The sequence below is a fragment of the Pipistrellus kuhlii genome, unplaced genomic scaffold (assembly GCF_014108245.1).
Source record: "Pipistrellus kuhlii isolate mPipKuh1 unplaced genomic scaffold, mPipKuh1.p scaffold_m20_p_9, whole genome shotgun sequence".
Taxonomy (NCBI): Eukaryota; Metazoa; Chordata; class Mammalia; order Chiroptera; family Vespertilionidae; genus Pipistrellus; species Pipistrellus kuhlii.
Genome location: NW_023425595.1, coordinates 66,714,915 through 66,737,767, shown reverse-complemented (window position 1 = coordinate 66,737,767; position 22,853 = coordinate 66,714,915). Strand labels below are relative to the sequence as shown.

Sequence of the window (22,853 nt, the reverse complement as noted above, 5' to 3'; positions counted from 1 at the left end):
TTCTGTCCATCGGGCCTTTGGCCGGGTCTTGGATTGGCGCACAAAGAGCCACAGAAACCAATGACCTAACTGCCCGGGGCTGAGCAGGAGCCCCACCTGCCCTGCCCTTTCGGGGTTCTCCTCTCTGCAGGAACTCAGATTGCTGCAACCAAGGCCAATCCCAACATGAAGGCACGAAGCAGCAGGGGAGCCCGGCCTGCCAGGCTCAGCAGTTGAGCACTGACCCAGGAACCAAGGGGTCGCTGGTTCGATTCCGGTCAGGGCACTCGCCCAGGTGCCCAGGTTGCGGGCTCCATCCCCAGTAGAGAGATGTACATGAAGCAGCCAATCAATGATTCTCTCTCATCACTGATATTTCTATCTCTCTCCCCTCTCTCTTGCTCTCTCTCTAAAAATCAATAAAAATATATTTAAAAAAAAAAAAAAAAGTAGCAGGGGAGGCGGTAATGGGAAGAGGAAGGAAGTAGACAGAAGACGTGGCAATCCCAGAAGGCTCCCAATGGGAAGGCAAGCGTCTGCTCCGAATTTCCTTCAGGACGCCTGCCACTGAGTGGCCTGCTTCCCACACGGAGGCCCCTGGCTGATGCCCCTCCCCCCATCCCCACCCCCCCCCACCCCGCAGGCCCGCAGAGGGAGCGCCCGCCTCTGCGACAGGTCAGGGTGCGGGAGCAGCAGAGGCTCCAGGACGCCGTGGGACACTCACGTCGCTGCTGTCTGACTCGCTCTCTCCCGGGACAGGGACCTCCTCCTCCGGCTCTGCTGCGGCCTCCCCCGCTGCAGCCGGGTCCTGGGGGGCGTCTCTCTTACAGGACGTGGCGGGCTGGTCGCCCCCGGGGCCCACGGGACTCGTGGCCGTCATCGCAGGGTCACTCTTGTGATTCTTGTCTCTTCCCGGGAGCCGGGCGCTCGCTCCTCCTCCCCGTGGCCCTCTGCTGCCTGCGCTGGCCAGGCTGCTGTCTGCACCTCGGCCGGAGAGCCTGTTGTGAGTCGGGGGGCTGGCGGCCCCCGAGTCAGGAGAGAGGGCCTTCTCCTCGGGCTGGCTTGTTCCTGGAGACTCCTGGGGAGACTCCTGGGTCATGTCAGAAAGGAAACAGCAGGAGTTAGTAAAGCGTTCGGAGGCTTGCTGCAAGTCGGGTCTCCGCAACCCCTAGGCCAGTGCTCCAGTGCTGACACCTGTGGTTATCAAGCACCCCCTCCCAAAGCTTTGGGGAACACAGACTCCTGGCTCCCAGACCCGCTGACTCTGAATGCCCTGGTGACGCGGGGATGCCCCACCAGACACCAACCCGGAGGAGCAGGGACACCGCTGCCGGGAGGCCCGCCGCCCTCCACCTGCCACGTCCTCGAGGCAGGAGCCTCTCATTCCAGCCCCGAGGGACAAATCGTGAGGTCACAGCCGGTCGGCATCTATTCACAATGACTGGACAGAGAACCACATGAAAAGCACCGGAGCCTAGGGTTCCTATTTCTCGTCTTTAAAAGGCAGCAGGGAGGACACCTTCCTCACAGCAGCAGGTGCAGCCTCCTCCAAGCCCCTGCACAGGCCTGGACGGGTCCTCGTGGGAGCACCCACTCAGGCTCTGAGCGCACGTGCCAGGATGGGGTGCCATCCATTTGGGGGGAAATGCTTGTGAAGTACAAAGGAGGGAGGAAAGCCTTTGAACACGGGTCTCAGACCTGCGACTGAGGAGTGGAAGGAGGACGCTTGAGGAGGAAGCCTCGGACCACAGCAGTTCTGAGGAATTTGTGTGTATAAGGGGTAGAGGGAGGAGCACATCAGGTAGAAATGTCCCAGTTCTAGGGCCTGCTGCACCCCATCAACTCCATCAGCAACACAGCCTGGCAGGAGCCACAGGGGAGCAAAGCCCAGGCCCTCTACCAGGGCCTCCGGAAAAATGACCATGGCAGCGACTCCACCACTGCTGCACCCTGATCACACACACCTCCCTTCACACCTGCTGCTCACACACACCTCCCTTCACACCTGCTGCTCACACACACCTCCCTTCACACCTGCTGCTCACACACACCTCCCTTCACACCTGCTGCTCACACACATCTCCCTTAACACCTGCTGCTCACACACACATCGCCTCACACCTGCTGCTCACATACCACCTTTCACACCTGCTGCTCACACCTCACCTCACACCAGCTGCTCACACACCACCCTTCACACCTACTGCTCACACACCTCACCTCACACCTGCTGCTCACACCTCACCTCACACCAGCTGCTCACACACCACCCTTCACACCTACTGCTCACACACCTCACCTCACACCTGCTGTTCACACATACCTCGCCTCACACCTGCTGCTCACACACACCTCACCTCACACCTGCTGATCATACACACCTCACCTCACACCTGCTGATCACACACACCTCACCTCACACCTGCTGCTCACACACACCTCCCTTCACACCTGCTGCTCACACACACCTCCCTTCACACCCTGCTGCTCACACACACCTCGCCTCACACCTGCTGCTCACATACAACTCACTTTGAAGACTAGGATACCTTTGGAGCTGAACTGGCCAAAATAAACACAGGGCCCCTTCCCTGCCCCAGAAATGCAGCCAGTGACCTCTCCTGAGCTCAGGCAGGGACACCTCCTCCCAGCAAATACCTGTGCCCACACCTGAGCTGCACATAACATCCGAGACCTCCCTGCCCCCATCACCCAAACAGGGGGCCTGACAACAGGCACAAGGAACAACCCCAGCACAGCATCCACTGACGCTGCCTGTCAGGGAGCTGCTTCACTCACAGCCAGGGCACTTGCCTGCAGGTCTGGCAGCCCACTGACCAGCTGCCCAGACATGCCAGGGCCCATTAGGAGAGGCAGAGAAGCGGACCAGCTCAGAGCTCAGCCTGAGGAGTCTGAAAATTAAATAAACTATTTGGAATCTGAGAGAGCAAAGAACCCCCAATCAGAAGAACAAATAGGGAAAAATAATCCAAAAATATGAAGATAGTATAAGGAGCCTCTGGGACAACTTCAAGTGTACCAACATTCGCATTATGGAGGTACTGAAAGGAGAACAAAGAGAGCAAGATATTGAAAACCTATTTGAAGAAATAATGACAAAGCTCTAGCTGGTTTGGCTCAGTGGATAGAACATTGGTCTGTGGACTAAAGGGTCCTGCTTTCAGTCCTGGTGAAGGGCACATGCCCAGGTTGTGCGCTCAATCCCCAGTAGGTGGAGTGCAGGAGGCAGCCAATCAATGATTTTTTCTCATCATTGATGTTTCTATCTCTCTCCTGCTCTCCCTTCCTCTTTGAAATCAATAAAAATATTTTTTTAAAGAAGAAAATGAAAAAAAGAATGACATAAAACTTCCCCTACCTGGAGAAAGAAATGGCTTATAAGTCCAGGAAGCCCAGAGAGTCCCAAGCAAGAGGTACCCCAAGAGGCCCACACCAAGACATATCATAATTAAAATGCCAAGGGTTAAAGAAAAAGGGAGAATCTTAAAAGCAGCAAAAGAAAAACAATTAGTTACCTACAAGGGAATGCCCATACAACTGTTAGCTGATGTCTCGACAGAAACGTTATGGCCAGAAGGCAGTGGCAAGAAATATTCAAAGTGATAAATAGCAGGAACCTACAACCAAGATTACTCTACCCAGCAAAGCTATTGTTTAGAATCGAAAGTCAGATAAAGAGCTTCAAAGGCAAGAAAAAGCTAAAGGAGTTCATCACCACCAAACTAGTGTTGCATGATATGTTGAAGAGTATTTTTTAACAAAAAGAAGAAGAGGGAAAAAAGATCAAAAATATAATCAATAAAATGGCAATAAATACATATCTATCAACAATTGAATCTAAAAATCTGACTCCTTTATAAAGTTCTTCCCTCCCTCTTGCCCTTCCCCATTTCCCCCCCTCCTCCCTCACTCTTTTACTCTTTTTACAGGCTAATTAAAAATCCTATGCTTTTCATCCTTAGTACTGACTGCTTTCCTCTCTGAGACCTGTAGCTGCCTCTGTTTGGGCACAGCATTGTCTGTTATAGTGTCCCAATTTGCATATTGATAGACCATCAGGTGCCCGTGTAGCAGGGGGACTTGTGTGAGGCTCGCTTCCCTGCCCCCAGCACCGAGTCCTCTTTTTCTCCCAGGTGCATGCGCCAGACAAACACCCCAGGACACCGCACCCATCCGAGAGCACTCTGCCCAGGGACGCCCCGAAGTGGAGGGAGCCGAGGGGTGACACCACACGGCAGAAGGCCGGTTCTCTGGGCAAGGTTGGCAAATGCCAACCAGGGGATGTGCACATTGGCAGTGACCCCCCAGGAGGGGTCACACATGCAAATCGAGAGAATATGGACCCAACACCACAAAGGAAAGGCTGGGATATGACAACAGAGTGCACAGGTGACCTCACACCACAGGGAAGCCGCCGTGGCTTTCTCCAGCCGTCCATTCATTCATCTGCCCGGTCCAACCAGGATAGGGGCTTGCAACCCCCACTTCAGCACTCAACGGGAGAAAAGCCTCACGTGCACATGAATGTACACGCAGTGCCCATAATGCAGCAGTGCCCACGACGGACGCCTCATCCCTCTCACAATCTGGCACCACTGGTTCCTAACCAGTTGCCTGCCTGCCTGCCTGCCTCATTGCCCCTAACTGCCTCTGCTTACCAGCCTTATCGCCCCTAACTGGTCCCCTGCCAGCATGATTGCCCCCTAACTGCCCCCCTTGCCGGCCTGCTTGCCTCTAACTGCCTCTGCCTTAGCCCCCACCACCGGTTGGACCCTCCCCCAACTCGGAGGGGGGAGGCGTGGGTTATGGTAGGCAAGACACAGCTGTGTCATCACTAGCCGGCGTGAGAGGGGCCCGAGTGCCAAACAGGCGGCTACAGGTCCCGGAGAAGAAAGCAGTCAGTACTAAGGACGAAAAGCATAGGATTTTTAATTAGCCTGTAAAAAGAGTAAACGAGGGAGGCAGTGGGGGCGGGGGGGGGGGGGGGAGATGATGGGGAAGAGGGCAAGAGGGAGGCAAGAACTTTTAAAGGAGTCAGTAGAGAACAGAGTTAAAGAAGGAAAGAGGATGTATGAGTGAACTGTAGGAGCTATAATGAAAATCAAGTATAGTAGTATATTGGGGACAGATTTTAAAAGTAGGAGTCAGAAAAGAAAAACGATAAATGATAGTGAATAATTAGGCAGGCAGGTAGATAGATATTAAAACAGTGGAAGTAAGTAGAGTGTATGGGAGAGAAAGAGGGAAGGAAGAAAAGTTTTAAAGGGGAGCCAATAGAGCTTAAAAGGAGAATGTGAAGAAGAAATGGGGGAGGGAGCAAAGCAGGTCCGAGGGAGGAAATGAAGAAAAAAATTAAGGTGGGAAGGAAGGAAAAAGGGAGGGAGGGTGGAGGTAAAGATAAAGGAAAGAAGGGATGTGGGGAGGGAGGGAAGGTAGGAGAAAGATGGGAAGAAGGATGATGGAACAGAAGTAGGAAATAAGGAGGAAAGAAAAGTTTATAAATGATTAGAGGCCCGGTGCACAAAATTGTGCACGGGGGGGGGGGGGGGGGTCCTTCAGCCCGGCCTGCACCCTCTCTAATTCAGGACCCCTTGGGGGATGTCCAACTGCCAGTTTAAGCCCAATCTCACAGGGATCAGGCCTAAACCAGCAGTCGGACACCCCTCTCACAATCTGGGACCACTGGTTCCTAACCACTTGCCTGCCTACCTGCCTCATTGTCCCTAACTGCCTCTGCTTACCAGCCTGATCGCCCCTAACTGGTCCCCTGCCAGCATGATTGCCCCCTAACTGCCCCCCTTGCCGGCCTGCTTGCCTCTAACTGCCTCTGCCTTAGCCCCTGCCAACGTGATTTTTGTCTGAAAGAATGTCTAGTCTAATTAGTATATTACCCTTTTATTAGTATAGATGAGTCAGTAGGAAAAAGTATTACATAAAGGAGAGAGAAAAATTGTGTGAGAGGGAGAAGCCAATAAAGAAGTCAAATATAATTGTGTATGAAGGGGATAAGATTTTTTTAAAAATTAATAGGGGTGACCTGGCCTGCAGGGGAGGATGGTTAGGGATGACCAGGCCGGCAGGGAAGGGCAGTTAGGAGTGACCAGGACAGCAAGGGAGGGCTGTTAGGGGGATCAGGCTGACAGGAGAGGGTAGTTAGGGGGATCAGGCCAGCAGACAGAGTGGTTAGGGCAGGCAGGTGAGCGATTAGGAGCCAGAGGTCCCAGATTGCAAGAGGGATGTTGAACTGCTATTTAGGCCCAATCCCTGCACAGGGACATCCCCCAGGGGCTCCCACATTGGAGAGGATACAGGTCGGGCTGAGGGACCACACCCCTATGCACAAATTTCTTACACTATGCCTCTAGTCAAAGAAATAAGGAAATCTAATAAACAAAATAAACTGATGAGTAAAATATAATCAGAGGCATGGAAACATGGAACAGACTGACAAATCTCAGAGAGGGTGGGAGATTAACCAAAGATCTTACATACGCGTTACCCATGGACACAGACAATAAGGTGGTGAAGGTCTAGGTTGGGGCAGGAACTAGCTGGAGGGGAGCAATGGGGGGGAAGGAAAACAACTGTAATACTCTCAACAATAAGCATTTTTTTAATAAAAAATAAAATAAAGGCAGCAGACCATGAAATAGGGGAATAGGGGGCAGAGCACCCATGGCCTTCAGGACACGTTCACGCCTCCTCACCGGGTCCAGCCCCTGCTCCTCCTCATGGGTCCTCCCCAGCCACACCCTGCACACGCCTCTCTCCCTGCCTTTGAATAAGCATCATGCTTTGTTTCCTACTTTGCCATGCACCTTCTTAATTCTCTCCCTCTCCCACCCTGCCACTAGTCCTCACGGCCTCACAGCGTCACATCCTCCCTCCCAGGGCAGGTGTCCTGGGACGAGCCTCCCCCGTCCTCCGTCCTCCGTACAGGTAGGTTCCTCGCACCTGCACGGCGGGGTGCGGAGAGTACCTCTGCAACAGCCACCGCATTCTAACTGCCGGCTTCCTCGTCTGTTTCCGCCACCACATCAGCCCTGTTATTCTCCTGCCCGCGCACAATAGAAAATGCTTGACTGGATTTTTAAAAATAAACTGTGAAAACTCCACAGCCATCTGCTGAACTGTGGCTAAGACAGCCTCAACCAGAACACGCCCTCTGCCAGCCCAGGCTCGGGGAGGGAGACAGAGGCCGGGGGTCAGGAAACTGCAGATACAAGTCAGCAGAGATGAGGGAGGGCGTCCTGCAGACATGGAGCACCCAGTCTACAAAGGGGAGATGTCATCGACCTTGCAGGGCTAGGCAGGGATGAGACGACATCTGTTACCCTGCCCACTCAGCGAGAGGCCGCTGAGCAGATGTCAGCTACTGATACTCCAGACGACGGAAAAGCAAGCAGCCCATCCAGAGCCGGAGGACACGGGTCCACGTGAGAGACATGGCTGGGCCAAAGGCTGCGAGGCCCACCCAGGCCGTTCTGAAACTTCGATTTTCAAAAGGTTTTCCCACAAAGGGCTTATCCTCTCCTGCCTGCCTAAATGTTACCACACTGAAACGTGGCTCACGTTAAAACCAGTGAGCTGGTGACCGCAGTGCAGGGAAGGACAGCAGCGGAGACACTTCCCTCACACTGCCCACAGATGGATGAGGGAGGGAGTGTGTACAAAGCCCATCAGACAACACGCTCCTCTCCTGTCCCCGGGCTGCTCCTCCTCACACCGCAGCCCAGGCCGAGGCCCTGCCCGGACGCCCCCAGGCCCGTGCGTCTCCTGGGCTGGTGTTCTAAGGGGCACAGGGGGGTGGCAGGGCAGGGACTGCACCCTGGGCACCGCTTTGCTCTAAGCTCATCTGGGGTCAGATCCTTCTTCCGGGTCCAGCCCCAGGGACTCGGGTATCTCAAAGCAAATTCCTGCGACTTTTTCAAAAAAGACCTGGCACCGGCAGGGGAAGGTGCGGGAGAGTACCTGTGAGAACCATTTCCTGTTTAACACACACCCCCAAAAGCCACGAGGGCCCAGAGCATGAAGCCAGGTCCTGCCAAGCACACAGCCCAGGAGGGAGGGCATGGAGGGCGGGGTGCTGAGCCCGGTGTCCATGGCTACATCCTGTTCGGGAAGACCCCCCCACCCCAATGCATCATCAGTGCAGTCTATTTTCCGCTTCTCGTTCCCACTCAGCCGTTCCCCCTTCTCTGCACTTCTCCCGGGTGCTGTTAGCACCTTCCGGTCACACTGACATCATCCCATTATTCCCACACCCAGCTCCTCCGCTCCTGGGATCGGCTGACGGCTTCTCACCAGCAGCACGAGGCCAGCTCGCCACCCTGCCGCCTCCCTCTTCCTCACACCCATTTCCAGTGTCTGTTCTCGAGCCTCTCCCTTCTGATTCTGTCACAGACTAGAAAAGGGTTTACGTGGAAGGCAGAGAGGAGGGGAGGGAGAGTCATTCTTGCCATCCTGCTGCCCTCTCCTGGAATCCAGAGCAAGTGTCTGTCGACAACAAGCCAGGCGGACTGAGGAGCCCTCTCCGAGGGCGGCCGGAGCTGCCGGGAGCGGGAAGAGGTGGGCACCTCAGGGGTAAGGTCTAGACACTTGGACAACCGCCTTTCAGAGGGCGTGGCCCACGCACAGGCAGCTTTCCCCACTCATCCCACCACCACGCGCCCCACCAGGGAAGCCCTCGATCCTGCCTGCCATTGGAGCTCAGGAATTCAACACTCCCTGTGGCAAAAATGACTGTATCTACTGAGATGCTTAAGACAAGGATGGAAGGTGCATTTAACGCCTCCCACCCAGACACTGCCCCACCACACCGGCGGCCTGTTTGTACTAAAGAGGTTAGACGAAATATGTTTAAAAGCGTCCACTCACTCAAAACAGCATATCATCATCCCAAGGAAAGCTCTTGGAAATCCAGGACATGTCAAAGAAAATCCACCCCTCTTTTTTTTTTTTTTTTTGACACTTTTTTTTACTAAAGTAAAAATGATAAAGCAAAAATTAACTAGCATAAAGTCAAAGTTCATCATGATGGACCCACTTTGGGATCTTCAATCCACCTGCTGACAGCAGAGACCAAGTGTCCACTCTGCACAGGCCACGGGACAGCCACGGGAAGAAAACAGCCCAGCCTGCCAGGACCCGCCCTGCCCCCACGCAGCCCGCTCATTCCCTCGCCTCTCCATCCCCTCCATTGTTCAGCCAAACCTGCCCACGCCCCTCCTGTGGTCCAGGCAGGGGCAGGCCCCGGCACAGACGTGCGAAGGGTAGACTCTCCACTCTCAATCTGCTCTGTCTCAAGGAGACCATCCTTTCCCCGAAAGCCACCGCCTTCCTGCTCACATCCTCCTCCTGGGCTCAGACCCCAAGCTGCTGAGTCCACCCTCAGTACAAGGTCTTGATGATCAACAAGAGGAACCAAGTTGTCATTTGGGGAAGCAAACAGTCTGAAGGCTTGGGATGTAATGCAAGCAGACCAGGCCCCATTTGGAAGGAAGAGTTTCACCACAGACACAGATCAGGTTGATGATAAATACTGGACACTCAAAAACAATGTCAAAGTCACAATCCAAACGCATCTGATTACGCAGAGCCAACAACATGGACCGTCCAACTGGTGATTCGCAGACCGCGTGGTCCATGATGTCCGAAAGGCTGGCGACCGCTGATCTAGGGAAAGCCTAACTGTAAACGGGCTGCCATGGCTCAGCAGGATCGCCTGGAAAGACCCACCCGTGACTCAGGGCCTGTCGGCCAACACGCAACCTCCACCGGCCCGAGGCGTCTGCCCTGGCTCTGAGGGCGGCCGAGGACCGAGACATGAGTCAGAGACAACAGGGCCGTGGTAAGGGAGTAGAAGGACATGATGTAAGAAAGCAAATTTAAATCTGTGGTCCAAGCGTTGTTGTTCAATGGTCAGTTTGAAGACTTTAAAAGAATGTGGCATGCTAGACTTGGACAGTTTAACTAAGCTTGCAATCAATAACTAAATGTTTGGGGAAATCTCTGTTGCTGACCTCATGATTTACTAGCTGTGTGAATACTTTGGGAATATTGAGAGAAATGCTAATTGTTAAAAATGAATGCACACTAAAATACATATAGTATTTTGTTCCTTTTCAAGTACAAAAGTGCACTGGAATTTTGGAATATTCCAACAATATGATAAGTTTGGGGTTTTGTTTGTTTGTTTTTATAAGGAACATCCTAGTGGCAGTGAAGGCCAGACCAGGGAGAGAGGTCAGAGCAACAGGGCAGGATTTGCAGAAACTATTCCCAACCATATTCTGCATTTCCCAGTCCTTGTGCTCAAGATGTCTGCCGGTCTAAAATATCCCCTACATCCTCCCCCATTCCAAAACTTACCCACTTCTAAAGACCCATGCCAACTGTCCTCTCTTCCAGCAAGTTCTCCCGACCTCTAGACAAGTAATTTCTTCCCTCAGACTCCTGCAAGCCTGTGCCAGAGTTCACAAACATGCCACCCTGCTCAGAGCTTCCCAGATCCTCATTTCCCCACCACTGACTAATCACTTACTAAACACCACCCTAACCCTTTCTCTCTCTCACTGCAAATTTCCTGAGGCCAGCCCGACCCAGACCTCAGTAACATCTGTATCTCCACAGTGTGCGGACACTGGGTGAGTCACACCTGTGCACAGTGGCCTAAACTGACCAGCACCCCACCAGGGTGCGGAAGCTGGTGAGGTCACCCCAGTTTGAAACCTCTGATGGCCGCCAACGCCGGCCATTCAATCCAAACTTCGGAGCTGGCACAGGGTGCTCCGCAGCCCAGCCCAGCCCAGCCCAGCCCACGGCGCAGTCTCAGTTCTCTCCCACATACGCCCTATATCCTCTCTTCCCCAACTGCACCCACCCCCCGGCCCCTGCCTGCGCAGTGCCCTACACCTGGGCTCCCACCACTCACCCTGCTTGTAGCCCTGCTATTATTCTTGACTCACCTGAAGGCAGTCTCCCTGTGGCCTCTCCTGGTCCAGCCACATGGACAGGAGATGCCACGCCCCCTCCCAGGCCTCTGTCACTTCCTGGGTCTCACTGCGGTACTCCAGCCCTTTAGGTCTCTCTTTTATGAGACTTGTAAGCTTTTAGAGGGCAGGAATCACATCTACTTTAAGCATTTTATGACCTACACACCTAGCAAAGTACCTTGTTTTGTAGGAACATGCAATAAATGGTGGTTATTTGGTAAATGAACAAATAGATGAATTCCTCTCCCCTCTTGTGCTTCCCCAAGCCCCGGAAATCCTGTCTGGACAGGAGCGGGACACACGGCTCTCCTTCCTAACACACGTTCCACAGGGAGAAAGGCGAGAGCCGTGAGGAGGGACACCCAGGCTAAGCGACATCTGACGCAGGGGCCTAGGGCCTTACCTCAGACTCGAAGTTGCCCCCCAGCAGCCCAATGTCCAGGTGCAGGTTCTTAAGAAGCTCACTTGCGCTGCGGACACTCTGAAACAAAAACGATTATGAGTGGTCGGCTGGAGGAAACTGGATCGGGGCTCTCCGCGGGTTCTCAGTAGGACTGAGAGGTGTACAGACCAGGCCAGAAGGGAAGCTGTGGCCACAAAGTTATTTGTACTTATTTCCAAAGTCATTCAGAGGTTAGCCAAAGGGGAGGCAGCCCAAGCGTGCGTCCACAGATGCAGGGAGACACAAATGGGGTCTGTTCCCTCAGGGAGGATTGTTCAGCCATAAAGAGGAATGAAGTTCTAACACAGGTGGAGGAACCTTGGGAGAGTTATGCCACACAAAGCCATCCGTTAAAGGACAATGCTGTGTGACACACTTACTGGAAATGTACGGAATAGGCAAATTCAGAGACAGGAAGGAGATCCGAGGCGCCAGGGGCCGGGGAGGGAAGGATGGGCACAGAGTGTCTATATGGGATTACGGACGAGCTCTGGAAATGGACAGTGGTGACAACTGCACACCACTGTAGACGTAATTAAGGCCACCTAAGTGTATACTTAAAATTAGTTAAAATGATAACTTTCATGTTATATATATTTTACCACAACAAAAACTTTTCAAAAAAAACAGCACCGAGGGTCCTCGGGCAGGAGGAGGATGCCTCATTACCTGGTTATCACTCTCCGCCTCCTCCTCGCTGGTCTCCTCCCCTAAAGCCAGGAGGCTGAGCGCATTCTTGTCCTCACGGATGGAGCCCAAGAGACCTTGCATATGAGCAGAAGTCTTGAGACCCTGCAAAGGCTCCAAAATAGAAAAGAAAAGTCAGGGGGCTCACAAGGAAGACCTTCAGATGACCCTCAGAATGCTCTCCCCACTCCTTTAGTTCAGATTTCTCCCATGGTAGCCGGCCACATCCACAGAGCTGCCCCTGGTGACTGCGGTGCACACTGATCCTCCCGTCCCGGCTGCCACTGCCCCTGCCCCGGCCGCAGGCCTGCAGTGCCAGGGCGTGGGGCGTCCCGCTGAGCCCGCCTGCAGCAGCACACAGGTGCGACTCACCTCCCAGCTCGATTATGAGCTTCGAGGACTCGGCCCCTGCCCTCTGTTTCTCATCTGCGGGCCGCGTAATTCCAAGCATGGTACAAGGAGGCCCACAGTAACTCAATGCACCTACCGTACGAAAAGCACTTACCAGCGTGAGTTCTCCACGCTGAGCGGACTCCACGGAGCTCCCCACGCTCACACCGTGAGACGTGCGAAGAGAGGAGAGCGGGGCATCCACGAGGCCTCGTAAGGGAGCCAGGCCCCCAAGGGGAGCGTGGACTGGAGCCAGTGAGGAGCCCAGGGCCTGGTCAACAGAAAACGTCTCATTATAAACCTAAGAGACCACGTGGCTCTTCGAGGTGGAGACAGAAACGAAAATGGAACATCTACATCCTGCCACTCAAATTTCAACCACCTCCGACCAGAGGCCACTCGTGAAACACAAGCTCCAGAATCACCGCCCTGGCAGCCCGAGAAACCACAGCGGTGCCCGACCCCAGCCCCCGCCGCTGCCTCGCAGCACACAGGCCCCTGCAGCTGGCGGCGGCGGCGGGCTGTGTCCTTCCAGCAGCCACAGGAAGGGCAGGGCAGGGAGCGAGCGGGAGCTCACCCTCCAGAAGGAGCAGTCTGCAGACAGCGCACACTGACGAGGGGGACGCAGCGAGCAGGTGCCCGGAGACGGGCACCCCGAGAATGCTGCAGTCTGTGCGGGGCCCTGGGTGCGGTCTGACTGTGTGTAACGGGGGCACGCCTCCCTCACATGTTAACTACAGACAACGAGCGTGAGCCACAGAAGAGGGCTCCGGTGCCCGCTGCTGCAGTGAGGAGGAAAGCGGCTGGCGGAGGCCGCAGAGGGCCTGCTCCTCCCTGCTCTCCCACGGCTCCGCGGAGCCGAAGGCCCGGGCTGCCCCACACGCCTGGTCCTCAGTTTACCCCTCTGGGAGACAGGTGTGTGTCCCATCACTGCAGTCTGTGGAGCAGCTCAAACGAGACCGTGAAGGAAAGAGCGCCTGCAGGTGGTCCAGGGCGACCCACGCTACGGAGTCGCTGTTAGGTAGGGACTCACTCACACCAGCCTGGCTTAGGAGCAGAGGAAGGGCAGCATTCTGGGAACACATTCTCAGGGAGCTCTCTAAAATCACTTCACAGACCTCACTGTATAAAAAAACCAAAAAGTCCATTTCTCTCCGGTCCCACTGGGACGAAGAGAAAGGGAGCGGAGAGGGTGAGCATTAGAACAGGCAGACCCCGGCGGGCTCTGCTCAGCGCCCCTCCTGCAGGGGAAGGCATCGGTGTCCACCTGAGAGGCAACAGGAGAGCCGCTGCGGCCCTTTGCAGACGCGTCACCTGGCCCCGTGTGGAGGGTTTCTGTCAGGCGGGGAAGGGGTGAGGCTAACACTGGCCAACACTCCCCAAGCACTAGGCACCGAGCTAGTGCCTTCCACGCCACGTCTCCCTGACCTCCGGCCACTGCCTAAGGCCACCGTCCTCCCCACAGGAACCAGAAGAGACTGAAGAGATCAAGACCCCAGCCCAAGTCACAGAGCCAGCGTGGGGGGGGGGGGGGGTGACAGATGGGCTTGGAAGCCAGGGCTCTCCCTGAGCCGCCATGTTCCTCTGCCTCCTGATTGGGGCAGAAAAGGGGCCCAGGCAAGCTTCTCGAAGGTGAAATGGGAGGGAACCAAGCCTGTTCCCCCCAACTCCCCCTCCTAACCCGCCCATGTAGCAGCAAGCACAATACTCCCACACTGTGTTTATGGAAAATCACAGCCTCCTAACGTGGCTAATTGCTAATGTGCTGGGGCTTGGGGAGGGAGACAGGCATGCTGAGGGCTTTGCCAAACCAGTGGTTAGTGGGAAATTATCCATCCCTGCTCCGAGCTGGTCATCGTCTAGAGATGGCCACTAACTCTGGCGATGGCTGCGGGTGTGCTGTCCCTCAGCGTGTGCTGCCCTCAGCGCGGATGCACCTGCTGCCATTGCGCTAACTAGAACCTTCGGACTAACTGCAGCCTGGGGGTGTCCACAGCGCACAGCGGTCACCGGGGCAGGCAGAGCCGTGCACGCCAGCCATCGGGAGCCTGGAGGACACCAGGGAACGCCACCGAGGGCAAGAGAACAGCCAGGGAGATTCAAATGGACCCACAGTCTCTGATGCAACTTGGCTTCTTCTAAGTGAAGGACAGGGTGTGGCTCCTTAAAGGGATAAAGGGCAAATGACAGGACAAGCCCCACAGCGGTACATCCCAGCAGGGGAGGAAGTGAGGGCACACACAGGGCCCGCACAGCTTGGTCGCTGGGAACCCTGGGAAGCCAGGAGCAGAAGCGGCTCACTGGCTGGCAGAGCCTGGGCCTCCGCCGGTGACTGGGCCTGGAGCTCTGTGTGATCCTGAGGAGGGAATGACCCGGAGCTGGGGGCAAGGTCTATGAGGAGGCCCTCTCTCTACAACCGGATCCTGGGAGGTACCTGCACCTCAGAGTGCATCACCGTCCCAGCACGGGAGGCGCTCCGAAGTCCAGTGCCTCCCACCCTGTCCTGCAGGTGATGGGGTGGGGGAGTCGGGAAACCCTGCCATCCCCCAGATGCCACCCTGAGCAGGGAAGGGCTCCATCGTTACCAAGGGAGGGCACACGCAGGGAAGCAGTCCTGCTGGCCCCACTGCCACGCCAACGCCACCTGCCCACTGTCGCCATGGTGCCGAGACCTGGAGGCCATGCGGAGAAGCCTACCTGGTGGAGAAGCTGCATCTGGCCTGGCTCTACAGCGAGCCTTTCGTTGGCGCTCAGCTCACCTAGCGCCTGCCTGAGAGGACTGCTGCTTGGCTGCAAACAGGCTTGCGGAGCGGCCTCCTGCCCAGCTGGGGCCAGGGCCCCCTCCTGAGGATGTTCCAGCTGCTCTGGTCCCCAAACCAGAAGCCTGGAGTCTCTTTCCAGGGCTCTGATGGCCTCGTGCTCCCCCACGCTAGACAGCCTGGAGGACTCGGCCGCCACGCAGCAGGCCACGCCGGCGAGCTCTCCGCACGGCCTCTCCTGCACGCTCTCCGGCAGCCCCAGGCCCTCCAGCCGCCGGGAGATCTTGGCCATCTGCAGGATGTGCTGGTAGAACCTCTGGTCCTCAGAGTAGTCTTCGCTCTCTGACTGCTCCTCGGCAGAGCTCTGCAGGTGGGGCAACTGGGGCACCAGGAAGGGGCCGGAGGGCAGCCCTCTGAGCCCGGGGCCTGACGGACCCCCGCCCCGCCCAGACCCCTGAGAGCTCTGCAGGTCCCACGGGAAGTTATTCACTTCGCCCATGACCTGCGAGCCGAGGGAAGAAGCCAGGCCGCTGCCGCTGCTGCTCTCTAAGTCAGGCTCGCACTCGCTGGGCCTCCCGTCTTCTTCGGGGGGCTCCGCACACACTGGGGGCTGTCTGCTCTCGCTGGCAGGGGCGGCTCTCGGGGCTGCCTCCGATGCCGGGGTGTCAGGCGGCATTTGGAGGAGCCCCTGGCATGGGTCTTCAGCGGGGTCCCCAGGGTCGGTGGGCGCTGCCCCCTTGCAGCTCCCGGGGCCGTCCTCGTGGACAAGCCGGGAGACCTGTCCCATCCACAGTCCCGGGGGCTCTCTCCTCCTCCTGCCCCAGCCCACCCCCGCCCCCTCCCCAGAAACACTCTGCCGGCGCAGGCCTTCCGCGGGGCCGCCCTCTACCAGGAGCATCTGGTCTGAAGAACAAGGGGACAGGGAGGGGTGCCCCTGGGGGGACGCGGAGGGCACGGGGCTCTGGCCCTTGTCCCCCGCGGGGCCAGTGCTGTGCGGCACCCCCGTCAGCTGCAGGCCCTTGCTGGCTTCGGAGAGCCTGAGGTGCACAGAGGCCTGGCTCCTGCCGTCTAACACCTCCTGCCCGCCCTGGAGGGGCCCGCCGTCCTCGGGGCCTGGAGCGCCCAGCCTGGTCCTCATCTCCAGCTCTTCTATCTCGGGGTCTGAGAACCCCAGGTAGATCTTCTCAGTCAGCTTCTGGGGCTTCTCCAGAGCCTGCTGGTCCCCTAAGTCTGTCCTGCCCGGGGCGGGGCCCCTGCCTAGGATTATCTCCACATCTGCAAACAGCTGGTGGGCGCGGGGGCCATGGCCTCTGGACAGCGGCTGCAGCTTGCTGGGCGGGGAGCCCAGGAGGGCCCAGGGGGTGTCGCCGAGCATGCATGGGCTCTTCCCTCTCTGAAAGGAGCTCTCACTGGGAGCCTGCATGTCCTGGTCTAGATCCAGATCAGCAAGCCTGGGAGCTGGGAGAGGGGACAGGCCACGGAGAGAGGAGGAGGAAGGCAGAAGTCCCTGCTCAGGCTGTGTGTCCTAGATGGATACAAACATGCAGAGAACACTGAGACAGAGCACTCAGACTCACACCTGCTACCTCAGCCCGGGCAAGCCCTTAGCAGAGACCCCCCGTCCCGCCGAGTAAAATGAAAACCAAAGAGGGAGAGACACTCAGAGCCTCCTGGGGCTTTGCTTTCTGACCCCCGTCTTCTGTTCATGAAAAGGTGGCCAGACTAGGTCAATGGCTTACAAACCCTCAGGCTGGTGCCACGTGGCACCCTGGGGCGCTACGAGGTACGTGCGATGAGGAAGGGGCGTCACCAAGACCCACAGCCCGGGTGCAACCCAGGCACCTGCGTCTTCTCTACGCTGGGCTCCGGAGGAGCTGACCTGGCAGGCTCCACCACGAACCGAAGCCTGAAACCCGCCAGCCGCCCAGCCCTCAGGTACATCACGCACTCAGCCGCGCTGGTCATCGCCAGGAATCACCCCCTCCTCAGGCCCCGGCGTGAGCCAGGGAGAGAAGGGAACCGGGAGCACAGCCTCGGTCTCCTACCGAAGGCGGAGCTGGTGCTGCCGGGAGAGGGCCTGGCAGCCAGAGTGTGCCGGGGGGAAGAGCCCTGAAAGAGCCCTCACACCCGGTAGCACTCACACAAAACCCCACCGGGCCCAACTCTCAGGCATGAGCAGGCCTGGAAATGACAAAGGGCAAGTGCGTGAGCAACCAGCCACTGCCGGCCCTGGCCTGGGAGGGACGGCAGGGGGCACCTTCCCGGGAGGAAGCACCAGGGCTGGTGGGAATGAAGATCATAAACAAAGGGCAAGTCAATGGACCGGACACAGTTGATAGGACAGTGCTCTCCCGCCGACCCCTGCTTCCCGCCGCCTGCCGCCTGCCCACGCCTGAGTGAAGGGAAGGAGGCAGCTCCCCTTCCCTTTCATAGCCGCACCGCAGCCACAGCCATACTGCCGCCACAGCCACACCGCAACCACGGCCGCACCTCAGCCACGAGCTCACAACAGCCATGGCCGCACCGCAGCCACCGCCACACCACAGCCACCGCCACACCGCAGCCACCGCCACACCGCAGCCACAGCCACACCGCAGCCACGGCCACACCGCAGCCACGGCCGCACCGCAGCCACGGCCACACCGCAGCCACGGCCACAGCCACACCGCAGCCACGGCCACACCGCAGCCACGGCCGCACCGCAGCCACGGCCTCACAACAGCCACAGCCGCACCGCAGCCACCGCCACACCGCAGCCACCGCCACACAGCAGCCACGGCCACAGCCACAGCCACCGCCACACAGCAGCCACCGCCACACAGCAGCCACAGCCATGGCGCTGGGAGTGCCCAGCCTCCTACAGTACAGCTCCAACTCGGCTTCTCTGCCTATAAATGAGACGATGGCTCTACCTCCTAAAGGCAGACATACCAAAGGGACAAACAAACAAAAATAGAAAAAGCACCTTCAAATCTGAGCACCACAGCCACTGGAGACCATGGTTATCCCCCTGCAATCACATTTCAGTTACTCGTCCCTGGCAACACAGACAGCCCGGGAGAGAGAAAGCCTTTCTCAGGGACCTGGCAGGCTCCGGTGCTCTGACAGCCCGATTGTGGTCCACTTGACGTCCCGGATCCCACCACTGAGACACACGTGGGCTCACCCAGGCTCCCTGGCCTCTGCCAGCTGCTCCCTGTGCCCCTCTCCAGGGGGCAGCTGGCATCACTTCTCTCCCACCCTCCTCAGCCAGGCACTCTCCCACCAACCCTACTGTGTAATGTGTGCTTCCCAAGGGGAAAAGGAATTTCCCCTTTCAAAACAGTAACAACTTCAGAAGCTGAGAGAAACGTGCCAGCAGACTGGCACACTCGGAGGATGCACCATCGAGAAATGACTACCAGCTACTGTTCTTCACCTCCCAGCTGCACACACCTAGCGGCTCCCAGTATCACCTCAGGTGGCAGCCTGGCCCCTCTGAGCCCGTGCCCACTGGCTCACCATGGCACTTCTGGGGGTCTCTTTGTTCTTCTTGTCTTTCTTTTCCTTTTTCTTCTTCTTGTCTTTCTTCTTCACGGCCCCAGAAGATGCCAGCTTCCCTCGCTCCTGGACCACCAAGTTCCGGTAGTGCTCGTCACACGGATGGTCCCACGTGGACTGCCCGTTGGCGAAGTTAAAGTAGTAAATGTCGCCTGTGATGTCCTGGCTGGGGTGACAGAGGCCAGCAGTTAGTCCCTACTCAAGTCCACAGCTATTTGGGGGGAAAGTAGGGAAAAATAAGAAGGCAGAGGATGAGGAGTTAGGGGAAAGGGAGAGGAGAGAGCAGACAGAAGGAGAGAGGAAGTCAGGAAAAGATAACACAAAATTGAAGGGCAGCACTTAGCTAAGAACGAAGGAGTTAACTCAGACAGGAACACAGGATGGGAACCTGGATGGAGATGTAGTCACTGGGCTCCTGGGAAACGTGCTGGGCTGGGTAGGAACAGACCTGGTTTGAGACAGTTAAGTACAAATGCTACGGTGTCCTGACAATAAAGCCTAGGCTAGCCCCTGCTGAACGTTGTTATAAATGGTCGGGAAGAGAGATATAATGTGAAAGCTCTGGTCTTGTAAAAGCCGCCAAACACAGAAGAGGTGCAAGTCCAAGCTATGGAATCAGCAACAGAGGAAAATGATGCAGAAGGTAGTTTAAGAATTTGAACTACACCATGGACAAGCCCAAAATGCTGCAGCCATTTACCCTACCCACCGTTATCAATAACCCATTAGGACAAATAACAGAAAAAAACAGCATTCACAAAGCAATATAAAAGACATAAAGACATTACCCCAGGGCAAAGGCTTTAGAAAGCTTTCCGGAAAAGGAGGGAAATGAGAGAGAGACTCCATGTTCCTAACTAAACAGACTCAAGTCTGTAAGCAAGTCAATCATCCTCTAACCCACATGATCCCAGTGGAACCCCTCCCCGGCTCCTGGTGAAACGTGACAACTCAATCTCCATTCAAATAAGATAGAAAATACTCAGAAGTAAAGAGGGGAAATATCAGGGGTACTGAATATGAGGGTTATGTGGAAAAAGAAGACATACAAATGGCCACTTGGAAAGATGCTCAACATCACTCAACATTAGAGAAATGTAAGTTAAAAGAGCAATAAAATACCCCTCCACACCCATTAGCATAATCGCATCAAGAAAGCAGAAAATAACAAGTATTGATCAAGACATGGAGAAACTGAACCCTTGTGCTCTGTTCGTGAGAATGTAAATCGGCACAGCCGCTGTGGAGAGCAACATGGCAGGTCCTCAGAAACTGAAAATAGAGCTCTGCCAGCGTGCCTCAGTGGTTGAGCGTCAACCTATGAACCATGAAGTCACGGTTCAATTCCTAGTCAGGGCACATGCCTGGGTTTTGGACTCGATCCCGGTGTGGGGTGTGTAAGAGGCAGCCAGTCAATGACTCTCTCATCATTGATGTTTCTCTCTCTCTTCCTCTCCCTTCATCTCTGAAATCAATAAAAAAAAATTTTTTTAGTTGAAAATAGAATTATCATATGACCCAACAGTTCAACCTCTAGGTACATACCCCAAAGAATGGAATGCAGGATCCAGACAGACATTTGTATATAGGCTCTGGGAATGTGGGTTTTAATGCCGATGTGCACAGCAGCATTATCATCACAGTTGCAGGTGGACACAGCGCAAATACCCACTGACAAATAAATGTAAACAAGAGGCTGTACATACACACGGAGAACAGCTGACCCTTAACCAGTGACAGTTCCTGCCTTCCATCCACCTTTCTTCAACATCACTGCAGCCATTCATTTATTACACATGTGTACATGAAAGTGTTGTTATATTGATACTATTTCTCTTATAGATTTCATTTAAAAAAAAAAAGAGAGAGAGAGAAAACCAAGATGGCGGCATAGGGTAGACACCCGAATGCAGCCTACCACAACAAATTTGAATTTAGAACTGAAAAACGGGAAACATCGCCATGAAGCGCTGGACGGCTGGCTGAGAGGAGGCTCTACCACCTGGGAAGGAGAGAGAAGGCACGCTGAACCCCAGGAACTGTGAAGGTGCGGAGACCTGCGCGAGTGAAAAGGCGGTTGCCCCACTTCGCTGCTGGCTTACTTGCAGAGTGCGGAGAGGGCTGGCTGAGTTCACTGCTGGCTTACTCCCTGCGCACGAAGAGGGCGGACAGCTAATGCACAGCTAGCTTTCTTGTTCGGGAGGAAAACAGAACCACCCTATTGCTCTGATAGACGGCCCCAGACAGGGAGAGGCCAGACTGTCAGGCAGCGGGCAGAGATCTCTAGGAGGTGTGTGAAGCCAGCGGCCATTACTGCGGGACTCAGGAACCAGACCCTCATAGGGAGGGGCTGAATAAAGCTTACCTGCACCACCCGAGACTCCGCCCCATCCAAGTGGACCACAGAAGCCCTTCCAGTGGCTAACTTTCTCGTTCGCAGTGAATGGGACTCTCCTAGGGAGTGACAGACAGGAATCTAAAGCTTGTCTGCGCCTATACCAAAGAGGTGTGCGCGCCTGCAACCAACTGTGCAGGATTCAACAAAGCTTGTCTGTGCCACCCCGAGACTCCACCCCATTCAAGCGGAATACAGAAACCCTCCTAGATGAGATACTTCAGATCCCCATAGCTAATTGGCATGGAGATCAACGCTTCCCAGTGATACCAACAACAAGCAAGGCTTAACAACAAGATTGTACACACAGCCCACAAAGGGCTACACCAAGACTGTCCACCTCAGGTAACTGGGAGGCTGACTCACTGAACCATATAGGACACCTTAGCACACAAAGCCACCCTACCAACTCAGGGAAGCTGTGAAAATGCCGAGACAAGGAAATAGATCACAAACAAAAAAAATGGAGGACAAGAAGCGACTGGATATAGAGCTCAAAACCACGCTTATAAGGTTTTTCAAGAATTTCCTAGAAAAGGCCGATAAAATAAATGAGACCTATGAGGATATGAAAAGGGACCAACTAGAAATAAAGAATACATTGTCTGAAATAAAAAATATTGCCAAAACTGGTTTGGCTCAATGGATAGAGCGTCGGCTTAGGGACTGAAGGACCCGGGTTCGATTCCGGTTAAGGGCATGTACCTTGGTTGCGGGCATATCCCTAGTAGGGGGTGTGCAAGAGGCAGCTGATCGATGATTCTCTCTCATCGATGTTTCTAACTCTCTATCTCTCTCCCTTCCTCTCTGTACAAAATCAATAAAATATATTAAAATACATATATATATATAGATGTATATAGATATAGATATAGATATAGATATAGATATAGATATATTATATGGAGTCCTAAAAACAGAATGGAAGATCGCAAGAATCAAGTCAAAGATTTGGAACACAAAGAGCCAGAGAACACTACTCCACAGAAGCAAGAAGATAAGAGAATCCAGAAAGTTAAAGATAGTGTAAGAAACCTCTGGGACAATTTCAAACGAACCAACATCAGAATTATGGGGGTCCCAGAAGAAGAGAGAAAGCAAGATACCAAAAGAATACTGGAAGAAATAGTGATAGGAAACTTCACCCACCTGGGGAAAGAAACAGACTTATAAGTCCAGGAAGCACACAGAACTCCAAACAAAAGGAATCCAAAGAGGACCACACCAAGACACATCATAATTAAAATCCCAAGAGCAAAAGACAAAGAGAAAAATATTAAAAGCAGCAAGAAAAAAGGAGGTAACCTGCACCACCCGAGGCACCCATACGATTGTCAGCTGACTTCTCAACAGAAACCATGCAGGCCAGACAGGAATGGCAAGAAATATTCAAGGTGATGAATAGCAAGAACCTACAGCCAAAAATACTCTACCCAGCAAAGCTATCACTCAGAATCAAAGGCCAGATAAAGAGCTTCACAAATAAAAAAAAGGCTAAAGGAATTCATCACTGCCAAACCAGAATTATATGAATTGCTGAAAGGGGTTCTTTAGGAAGAGGAAGAAGATATAGATAAAAATTTTGATCAACAAATACGTGACTATCAACAAGTGAAACTAAAAGACAAGAAAATTAAAAAAAAAAT

General features: G+C 54.8%; 1 protein-coding gene across 4 annotated transcripts in view; it reads right to left on the bottom strand.

Moving 5' to 3' along the window:
* Positions 1-22,853, bottom strand: part of CEP164 (centrosomal protein 164) — a 65,005-nt gene that overhangs the window by 26,824 nt on the left and 15,328 nt on the right. For 2 of the 4 annotated variants that reach the window (XM_045577592.1, XM_045577591.1), the window contains 6 exons: positions 18,774-18,978; positions 15,211-16,797; positions 12,629-12,784; positions 12,106-12,237; positions 11,398-11,475; positions 704-1,069 (listed from right to left, as the gene is read on the bottom strand). In XM_045577592.1, coding sequence (XP_045433548.1) covers positions 704-1,069; positions 11,398-11,475; positions 12,106-12,237; positions 12,629-12,784; positions 15,211-16,797; positions 18,774-18,978 — 2,524 coding nt within the window. The remainder of the gene's footprint in view (positions 1-703; positions 1,070-11,397; positions 11,476-12,105; positions 12,238-12,628; positions 12,785-15,210; positions 16,798-18,773; positions 18,979-22,853) is intronic. The other 2 variants (XM_045577593.1, XM_045577594.1) reach the window with 2 other exon arrangements.